At 35.1% G+C, this 11,383-nt stretch overlaps 1 protein-coding gene across 1 annotated transcript in view; it reads right to left on the bottom strand.

Annotated features, from left to right (window-relative positions):
- LOC103596673 (dystrophin-like) overlaps positions 1–11,383 on the bottom strand; it is a gene marked incomplete at its 5' end in the record, with an annotated part of 285,255 nt that overhangs the window by 228,176 nt on the left and 45,696 nt on the right. Inside the window, one exon of the mRNA XM_008580348.1 lies at positions 9,413–9,536. Coding sequence (XP_008578570.1) covers positions 9,413–9,536 — 124 coding nt within the window. The remainder of the gene's footprint in view (positions 1–9,412; positions 9,537–11,383) is intronic.

Raw genomic sequence — 11,383 nt, 5'->3', positions numbered from 1 at the left:
CCGCCCAAAAAAAAAAAAAAAAAAAAAATTCCAAATCATATATCGAAGGTCACAGAACTGGAAAGTTTTCGACCCAATATTAGGACCTTCCTCCTCTATTTACAAGTTCATTTCTCTCTCAAACATATGCTGCTGCTTCTGGGAGTATTTCAATGGAAATCAATCAAACAGCCTTGCACATATCAGAATACAACTCACAGCAAAGGTGACCTTTCAATTTTGGTGTAGTCAGGGATATTCAAAATGCTTAGCCATTAATTCAGCATAAGCCCCTAGATATGAGAAGGAAGGCCTGGTCACTCAGGCTGGTTACATAGCTCAAGTACTGTACCCCATTGCCAAACGTATGTAACATGAAAACTGAGTAACTGGTGCGTATAGAGACATAGGCCCTAGAAAGAAGCAATCAGTGGCTTCTGCATACTTGTCAATGTTCAGACAATATCTTGGTTCTGTTAGGTCACATCAATATAAAAAAAGATATTGAGAAATGAGGAGGAATGTGGTCACAAATGTGACTCGAAGAGTGTGAATAAGACTATGAAGAGTCCAGTAAACATTTTATTCTAGACATAGCTGTAAATGATTGATTAAAAATAATAAAATTTAGGGTAGCAAGGAGATGGTAAAGAAGGCAATGAAAAGAAAAGTTTGGAACCACTCTCTGCTCAGTTGGTTTGAGTTCTGCCTCTACTGCTTACTAGCTGTTTGACCCTAGTAAAGTGATTCAACATTTCTCAGCCTCAATGTTTTCTATGTAAGAAAAACAATAAAGATACCTACCATCCAGGGATTCTGAGAGGATTAAAAAATGCCCCACACATAATTTATTTCTCAAAGTGAGATCATTTTTATAATAAAATGGGGAGCTAAGAATTATTAAGTTAGGGCAATGACATGAACTGAGACTGTACCAGACAAACATGAATATGTGCTCATTCTAATTACAGGTCATCTCAATAATCTTTAAACAAGTTTAGGAAGAGATTTTAACACAAGAGATGATTAGAGTACCCAGCACATGGACACTTGTGAGAAATGTCTCATAACCACATATAAAAAGTGTTAATGAAGTTCACTAAATAAACATCACTGAAACTCCCCTTTCTCTTGGGATCTGGCCACACATTCATTCGTCCTCAAATGAAATATATGAATTTCTGTTTTAAAATAAGTCAGATCAGTAATTTCTAACATTTCTACTTTCTCGCATTTTCTCACAGAAACATGCACTAGAAATACAGAAAAGTAATATACGTTTCACACAACAACCAAAAACAAAGTCTGAAGAGAAGTATGTTGCTGGAAAAGGAAGGACATATCCCTTAAGAGATTGTCAACAAGGAGTAACACTGGCCTTCCATGGATCTATGTTGTAAAGTAAACACTGGTCTGAAACAAGACCAAAAAAACCCCCAAAACCTGACCATCACACCCATTCCTTTACTCAGTCCCTTCATAACCGCTGTTATTAACATCAGCATTGGTTTCAAGACTACCACATTCAATGGCCGATTCTCAGTCCTCAGCTTACTTATAACCATAATTTGATTCAGAGGATTACTTATTCTACTTGGAATTATTTATTAATTTGGCTTCCTGGACTACTTGCACACAGAGTTTTCCTACAACTTTGAGGGCCACCTTTACTCAATCTCCTTTGTTTCTTCCTAATCATCTCTAAGAGCTCTAAATTTGGAGTATCCTAGGGCAGGATCTATGTTTCTGTTTGTTCAGGCCAAAAACTTGGAATCCTTCTGGACTCTCGCTCTTTCTCTCAAATTCCACATTCAACTCATCACAAAATCCTGTTGGCTCTAACTTCAACACACATCCAGAAAGTGATGCTATCACGGTGCTCACTACTTCTGCACTAGTCAAAGTACCCCGTCGTTTTGTGGGTTGCACATGTTTCAAAATAGTCTACTGAATGGTCTTTCTTCTTCTGCCTTTGCTCCCTAATGATACATTCTCAACACAGCAGACAGAGAGAGCCAGTCACAACAGGGGTCAGCTCAACTCTCTCATAGCTGAGTAAAAGCCCAAGTCCTGACCATGGCCCCACCTGATCTTAACACTCTTAACCTCTATGAATTCTGCTGCTGCTACTAAACACCTTGACTGTTCTGCTGCAGCCAAACTCTTTGTTGTTCCCTTACACTGTACGCATGCTCACACTACAGGGCTGTGCACTTATTCTTCCCCATGCCTGAAATGTTCCCACTCCAGTTATCTGTCGATTCCTCACTGCCTCACTGATCTTGACTTACATGCCACTTTCTCAACTTTCAGAGCCACTCTACACACACACACACACACACACACACACACACTTTCCCAGGCCTCAATCCCTCCTTTCTTTTTCTCCTTGACATTTATTTCTAACATTCCGTATATTTTACATATTAATCTTGCTTAGTCTTCATCTTCCTCACTAGAATGCAAACTATATAAGGTCAGGTATCCTTATCAATGTTCTTCTCTATCTCCAGTGTCTAGAATAGTACCTAGTACATAATATATACATAATAAGGTGAGTTCTTTTGTAGCATAATGCTCCCATACACAATAGTATGGTTCATCCCCCACTTACAATGCTCTCTTAAGATGTAAGTGCATAGCAAACCCTGGTAGCTGTACATATGGCAGTCATAAAACTAGCCAATGGAGATAGATGCTTCAAGCTCAGTAAAATAAGGCTGGATTAAATGAAAGTCTTGTAGAAACTGCACATTAGATTGGGAGCTGGGCACATAAGCCTGTTCTCCAGCTCATGTATTGATAACGGTAATATCTCTCTCCTTTTGCTCTCTCTCCCTGCCTCTCTCTCTCTCTTTGGATAGATAGATAGATAGATAGATAGATAGATAGATAGATAGATAGAGACAGAGATATTAGCCTTCCCCTTATTTTCAAGGCCAAGGGTATCATCTGAATACTCTTCAACCATGGCCTCAATTTTCTTTTCTGCATTTTACCTTCAACGTCAGGCCAAATATCTATAATCAGTTTTTAGTTATCACTACTACACAAAATGTCCTTTCATAAAAGTCACCAATTTTCTTCTTGCCAGGTAGAATGTTTCTTATAGCACTAAGTACTGATAACTACAACTACCTCCTTGAGATCACCTTGCTCATGAAAACATCTCTCTCCTTGATATTATCCTTTTCTAATCTTTCTTTCTCCGGAGACTCGTCCAGCTTTTTTCTATAAATGTGTCTGTTTCTCTACATATTTCCGTTTGCCACATATGTATGTGTGTATATATACATATACATGCAATATTTTTAATTTTAAAAGTATCTATGTTTCATAATAGAATGTATAGTTTTATAATTGTTTTTATTAACATATAAAATATTAAATTCTTTACTTGATACATGTTTAATATATGATCATATATTTAGAAGCTACTACTCATTCTAAACTGCTTAGTACACATAATTTCAGGTAAAGAATGTAGAAACTACTTAAGGCAAGAGTGAACCGTTACTTTAGAAACGTGTTCTTAATTATAAAATATAGTATGTGATCATGAAAATTCTTAAAGAGCATCAGGAAATTATGAATTCTAAAATGTCTAACAAAGTAAAAAAAAGGCAATTGAGTTGTATAATATAATGATATAAGGATAAAATAAACAAAAAAGGGAAGTTTACTAATTCTTCAAAAATTTGATTAAAAACTCTTTATGATCTCTCTTCCTTCTTCTTTTCTGGCATCTCTGAAAAGCCTCCTCCTTTTATGACATCTTCTCTAATAATATGAAAGTAATTAGATTCCCTATGGTCCTACCCTGACTTTAGAAGCAATTAATTTTCTGTTCAGTTAACATTCTATAATAAAGTTTTACCCTTTGACAGAAAAGTGATTTATTTACTCAAATATGTATTCCCAAGTTGTTATATGCTTCATAATAGTTACAAGGCCTGTTTTAAAATGTGCCTGATGAGCTGGAAAAAAAGTCACACATTCATATAGTAAAATATTTACTGGTTTATGTACCAGGTACTATATTAGACACTGGGATATCAAAAACAAATCAAACAAAACCAAAATCAATTAATTTTCAGTCCCTGATTCCTAGAAACCAACAATCGAATCAATGTGACAATCACTAGAAATCAGTTTGGGTAAGTAAACAAAAACCAGATCATTGTAGGCTTCGTGAAGGCAACATAGAGACTTTAACTTTGTAAATGCATTTCAGCCAAAGACCACCAGGAACTCACCTGTAGATTAGCAAAGTTAGGTTGATTTACTCATTGTAATAAGAAAGGTGGCATGTGATAGGGAACTATGGGGCTGTGTCTCTAAGAGGATATTAGAAAGAGCTTATTATAGGATTTGCGCTTGTGTTAGGTGATGGAAGGATCAAGGAAGCAGGGCTTTGTGTTGATTGGATGCTGTAAGGAAATGGGGGGTAATTTTATGATTTGATATCTTAAATTTTTTTATCTAGATGGCAGAAAGAATGTAGAGAGGCTAAAGCTACAATTGATAGAGAAGCATAATCTGTTATTAGTGAAGATGAGGGACATTTGGTTATTTTGCATGGTTTTGACAATGCTATTCTTTTTGTCTGCATTCACACGTATAAAGTTGTTTTTGTTGTCTTGATTTATCAGGACCATGAGGTGGCCTTGTCTGATGTCGGCATTCTTAGTGATTGTTCATATTCAAAAAGAGAACATCACAGACTAGCTGCGATATCAGGGTAACAACTAGCAACTCCAAGCCTTAACTGAAGCAACAATCCAGCTCCTGGCTATCAGCATCTGCTTTATTTTCTCAAATGATTATAAACAGAGACATAACAAGACAGTACTTATGGTTTAATAAGTTCACTTTGGCAGAAGTGATGTGAAAACTTCTCAAGGAATATGACAGTAGTAGCAGGGAAGACCACGTAGAGAATTGTCATCTTAAACAGAGGTAATCCATAATATTAGATTTAACCATTGTTGGGGGCCTGGGAATGAATAGAAAGAAACCAGTTTCAAGAGCTGTTAAAGGAGCAGTATTAATTGAATTTGTCTAAGGGTGGAGTTGTGAATGGAGTGATAGAGAAAAATCTAGACAACCCAGTTAGCTTTTAGGTTTCTGGATGAGGTGGTTTCAAGCGTGAAAGGTAAGAGAAAGAACAAAGAAGGTCTGGAGAGATAATGAGGTTTATTTTAAGTTTTCAGGCATACATTCCACTAAAGTTGTCTGGGCTTTAAAGGAAAAAGATGAGCTAAAAATACATATTTAGGGGTCATTAGAAAATACATGCTATTTGAATTGGAGGAAATGAGTATATCCAGAAAAGAAAAACAAGGGAAGGACTGTGGAGAATGTCAATATTTAAAAAAAAATAATTGGAACAAATGGCCAAAAATGCAGAAAAAAAAGGTAATCAGTAAATACTGGTTTCCCATATGCCAAGAGAGCAGAGAATTTCATGAAGGATAAAGAGGTTAATAGGGTTTAGTTCTTCGGACAGGTTGAGAAAGATAAGGTACAGAAGTATTCATATGTGTGTTTATGGAGAGGAAGCTTTTTACAAAGATGAAAAAAACAGCCTACTTAAAGGCTGATGATAAAGATCCAGAAAATGGAGAGAGATTGTAGATATGGGTGTGTAGCTGAATGGAAGCAGGTGACTTAGTACATCGACAGAAATGGTATTGAGATTACGCACAGAGATTTTCACCTTAACTAGCTAAAGCACAGCCTCCTCTGCTAAGACATTTGGAAAGAGAGACTATGAACACAAATACACATAATTTGAGAAATAATATTTTGACTAAGTAGAAGGCACATTTGTCTCCTGTGAGTGGTGGGAAAGATTTTGGAGACCCATAAAGGCTTGAAATAATTGTTGAGAGAAAGTGAGGAGAAAATCTACTAGGGATGCATGGAAAGCTGATGAAGAAGTACCAATAACTGTTAAAATGTGTCCTGTAAGAAATGGAGTAATGCCTGGCAATGACAACATGTACAGTATAATCATGTGTTCAGGTGGCTGAATTTAGGAGATGAGGGAAATGGAAGGTTTTGATGACAGTAGGACAACCCACATGAGTGCTGATATTGCTAAAAACAAACGTAAAACTTTGGTGGGAAAGACTGAACCTATTGCCAAAGTCTTCAATTAGAAGATAATGTAATAAAATGTTGAATGATAGATGGCCACTAGGTGTGAACTGCAAGGGAGGAGATACTCCTTATATAAGCAAAGAGGCGTATCTTCGGAATCGGCTCTGTGATGTGAGGAAACCAGTAATTTGAAAGGACTGGGGGTGCAACAGAGGGATTAGTTAATCATAGTGATATTTTTGAGGGTAAAAGTGGTTTCCCTGTATGAATAGAATCAGTATATAGGACAGGAGATTTATCTTGCAAGAAGGGTTTCAGAGTGCAGAGTGTGTGAAGGCACAAAGCAGAGGAAGTGAGGCAGAGGAAGGGGAGTACAGAGAGCATAGAGACGAAGATATAAGAAAGGAGAGATGAATAGAGGTACCTATACTCTGGGTGGTAAACAGATAATAGAGATAGAAGAAAAGGTAGAGTTAACTGGCCTGAAGATTTCCAATGGAACTTGATATCGATGTACGCAGGCATAAATTTCAGAAAGAGCCCAAGGTCTATTGACCATAATAGATTGGTAGGAAGGCTATTTAGAGAACCTTGTGCAGGCTCCAGATTCTCAGACACCTTATCACATCAGCTTGTGGTCAGAGGAGGCTATTTTGTTGTTTTATTACTAATTTACCTTACCTTGTACTCACTTCAAGAATTTGCATAGCTAGAATCTGTTAATTCAGTTAAAAATTCTGAACTGTGGTGACATTAACAGAAAGAGAGCGAATATCTGGGAGTCTGGTAAAGGCCCCAACTGTGTCCTAGAATATTGATTCTGAAACCTTCATGTGCATATGAATCACCTGGGAAACTTGTTCAAATACAGTGTCCAATTCACTAGGTCTCAGACGCTACATTTCTAAAGCTCCTAGATAATGCCAATATTGGTTGTCCAGGAACCACACTTTGAATAGAAAGGTCCCTTCAAACTTAGCTTTTAAGTAAGTGCGTTTTGTTAGTTACATGGATAAAACACACGGCCAATAGAGAAAGAAAAAATTATGCTTGGGTTTAAAAGCATCACTTTTGAAAATACATGAAACTGAACTGATAATGGCCTAGGATATTCTAATCGGCTAAAAGCACTTGAAAGGAATGAATGAAAGAAGGCATTAAGTGAAAGCAAAAAAGAGCTGGTAATATTTAGCCATTTTTAATGGATGCCTAAAAATGAATTAATACCACTCGAGTTCATGAGATAATCCTCCCATGAGTTCAAAATAACCTAATAAACTGATAGGTGAAGAAATAAGAAAATTAATGTATGCCTAAACTGCATATCCATCATCATTACTATGTATTTCTCTCAAGGATTTTTAATACATGTATATTATTTTTAGCCTGAAGAAACTGCCTAGGTAAATCATTTCATGTCCTATTTTACTAGGCAATTAAAAATAATGTCATTTCAGAAAATATGAGTTCAAGTTGATAAAGGTGACTTAAGAAGCATCAGAAAACCACTTATACAATATTGTACATTTTTTAACACTTTCAGTCTGTCATGCTGACACTATTGATTAAATGCAAATTGCTTCTAGGTAACCATATGATAACAGGAAATTTTTGAATTTATTTTCCTGAAATTCTGGGACTCAATTTTCCTGCTTGATTGAAGCTGTTTTAAGATACAGAAATAGGATGAGAAACAGATAACTATATGAATCAGGTCGATACAGAAATTTTAATTGGCTAATAAAATGCCCAAGGTGATTCATACTTTCAGTGGTTGAATATGCACACGATCTTTGAAACTTATTTAGAGTGTATCTTTTCTAAATAATTTCATACTCACAGAATTTACCTCAAAAATCATGACAAATAATATACCTTCAAATAAGTATACTTTGAAAAGACAGTTAGCTAAATTTCTGCTATTTACCCTATTATCCTTCAGTTTAATTTTAAAACTAGAACATTAACTTATAATCAATTTCCTAATTTTAAATTACTAAGAATAGTTTATTACAATGCTAAAAACAGCACATCTTACAAAGCTAATAAGAAATTCCAAACAACTTTCAATTTATAAAAATAAATTGTTAACTCTAAGAACTGTTGACAAAATTATCTCCCCCTCCTCAAGCAGCCTAAAAATATTTTCTCCCAGATCTTTTGTTGTTGTTGCTCTGCAAAAGTTTCAACCCTACAACAAACCTTAGCTATATCTGAGGTAGTGTTTTACTACGGTTCTTCAAAAAGTTCGTGCAAAAAAAATGATTAAAGGATAATAAATAAAGCATAAAGCTCATATATTCTTCTTAAAGTAAAAAAAAATAGTTTAGAGTGAAAAATCTAAAGAAAACAGATAATATGAATCTTTCCATAAGTTTTTTGAAGACCCCTCGTATTTGGAAAAATGTAATAGATTTTGCAATTCATGAATTACAAATTCCTGGGAAGATAAGGCGCAGCTGATACACATACTTACATGTGACCTTTCTTTGGCTAAAATTACTTGACATTCTTAATATTTGTTTCTGTAGCTTGCTCATTGTAAAGTATTTACTCTACCTGTTAGAAATTCTCTTACAACCTGCTGCCAATTATATACCAAAAATGGATGTTTTATAATCATTGAAGTTGAAAAATCAAAGCCCTGATAATTTCCCTGAAGATAAAGCAGTTCTTATTTAATTAATAAAATTACTGTAGTGAAGGTCAAAACTATAATGTCCCAGAAGGGAATAAAAATAGCACACCATTTGTTGTAAGTAAATACTGAGGCTGGACATCATTTAGTTAATACATAAATATTTGGGAAATATAAATATGTTATAATTTATGACAGATATTAATAACTATAAAGAATAACTTTCTGATGATAGTGAGAGATATCTGATAGTGAGAGCAAAAGCAGGGTTCTGAATATAGTATTTTAAAGGGTTTGTTCTATTATTCTACTCTTTTTTATTTTATTCTACTCTATTCTATTCTGCAAATTTGTTACGGACCAGCCTTGAAGTAACAGAACAATATGTGAAGGAATTTCAATATGAGTTCATGCTATAAAATTGTTAATTACAGCTATGTAATACACAAGTTTAAAGAGGTTTATGAAAAGCATTCCTGGTCAATCACAGCAGAATATGGAAAGATTTTTGTAAGCTAAGCTAAACTTTGATTTTGCTTGCTCCCTAAAACATATTTTAAAGATGTATTAAATGGCTCCATATCATGTTGCTTTAATTCTGTCAACTCTAATAGAAGCAAAGATAACAAAGCATAGCATTTACAAGCAGCACGAAATAGAAAAATGTATAAAACTTAATGCATAACCTACATTGACTTTTTCTTTAAGGTCTGAAAAGCTGCCTTCCTTCCGATAGATTGCAAATTCAGGACTCAGCAACACAGCTTCCGAGCGAGTAATCCAACTATGAAGTTCAGTTATATCAACATCCAACCTAAGACGGCAAATAATAAAGTTCATTATTTCTTGATCTTCTCTTTCTTCTACATGAAAAAAAGAAAGCAATTTATCCACATTTATCATTCTGCTCCTAATCTGAGACTCCAGCCTGATGACCCTATTTCTTTTAATATCACCACTACTTCCCTCATCAGGTAGGCTCAAACTTTGGAGTCAGCTTTGATCTAGAGTCTTAATGATCATGGAGATAATTTTATTCACCTGAATTTAGCATTCACCTGTACAATATCTCCTAGAAGCTATTATCCAGCCTCTATTTGAATGTTGGCATTGCTTGAAAAATTACTACTTACAAAGATGACCCTATTTCTTTTTGAAAAGTACTTATAAGAAACTAAAAATTCCTGTTCGTGGGTTCCATTGAACCACACCTCGGATATTCATGAACTTGTGTATTCTCCAAGCATACTGACTCTGAGTTTGGCCATGTGATTTGCTATTGCAAATGGATATTAGTAATAGCAAGGCAAGTAAGGGCTTGATAAGTGCTTGCACATTGGAGCTTGTCCTATTACAACACACCCTGAGAATGCAACTGTTATATAAGAAGTCCAATGACCCTGAGGTGACCATGCTATAAGGAAGCTTGACCTATTCAGTAGGCGAGGCCACATTAAGGAGCATAAGATTTCAGGCATGTGAATAAAGCCTTCTTTGACCTGCTGATCTGTCTCATCACCCACTGAATACAGCCAAATGAGCGCTCCAGTTGATGCCACACAGAGCCAAATAAATGCTCAAAGGGCCCTGCCCACATTGTAGAATTGTAAGAAATGATGTATAACTGCTGTTTTGAGCCGCTAAGTTTTGGGGTGGGTCTCTATGCTGCAATAAATGTTTAATCACCTACCCTGTTATTTTTAAACATTCTTTTTTTTTTTTTTTTTTTTTTTCAGGGATCTTGGAGCTACTGGGAATAAACTATTCACCCTGATTAGGTGATTCAGGTCTACAATAACCAAGATATGAAATCAACTTAGGTGTTCTTTGATGGATAAACAGATAAAGAAAAGTTGGTGGCAAATATACTATTCACCCTTAAAAAAGAAGCAGATCTTGTCATTTGCAACAATATGAATAAACATAGAGGATACTCTCTTCAGTGAAATAAGTCAGACACAGAAAAAACAATTACACATTATCTCACTTAAATGTGGAATTTAAAAAGGATAACTCATAGAAGCAGAGAGTAGAATGGTGGTTACCAGGGGCTGGGGGATGGTGGGGGAGACGTTGGCCAAAGGATAGAGAATTTCACTTAGGAAGAATAAGTTCAAGCGATCGATTGTACAACATGGTGACTATAGTTAATAGCAATGTACTCTATACTTAAAAATCATTAAGAAAGTACATTTTAGATGTTCTCATCACAAAAAAATGATAAGTATGTGAGGTAGTGGATATGTTAATTAGCTTGATTTAGTTATCCACAATGCATTTATATATCAAAGCATCATGTTGCACACCATAACTATGTACAATTTCTATTTGTCAACTAAAAATAATAAGGGGTGGAGTAAGGGTACAAAACTATGCTATCTACCCTAAGGATTTACTGGCAGTATATTCATGTATGGAAGCAATACACCGTACCCCACAAAAATAAATATAAATAAAATTGAAAATAAATAAATAAATTCTAAAAATAAATTTAATTTTTTTTAAAAGCACAGATTTTAGAGAAGTCATGGATGGGTTACAATGGTGAGGGGATATCTAAGAAGAACTTGAAATTCCAGGCACAATTCTGAATTTGTGTACATTTTTCTTAAGAAAGCACCCTTAGATTTTACTAACATCAATTAAGGATCTATGAAAAGG

This window comes from Galeopterus variegatus, unplaced genomic scaffold (assembly GCF_000696425.1).
Source record: "Galeopterus variegatus unplaced genomic scaffold, G_variegatus-3.0.2 Scaffold2070, whole genome shotgun sequence".
In the NCBI taxonomy this organism is placed as follows: Eukaryota; Metazoa; Chordata; class Mammalia; order Dermoptera; family Cynocephalidae; genus Galeopterus; species Galeopterus variegatus.
Note: the sequence above shows the minus strand (reverse complement) of the source record. Positions and strands in the feature narration are given on the sequence as shown.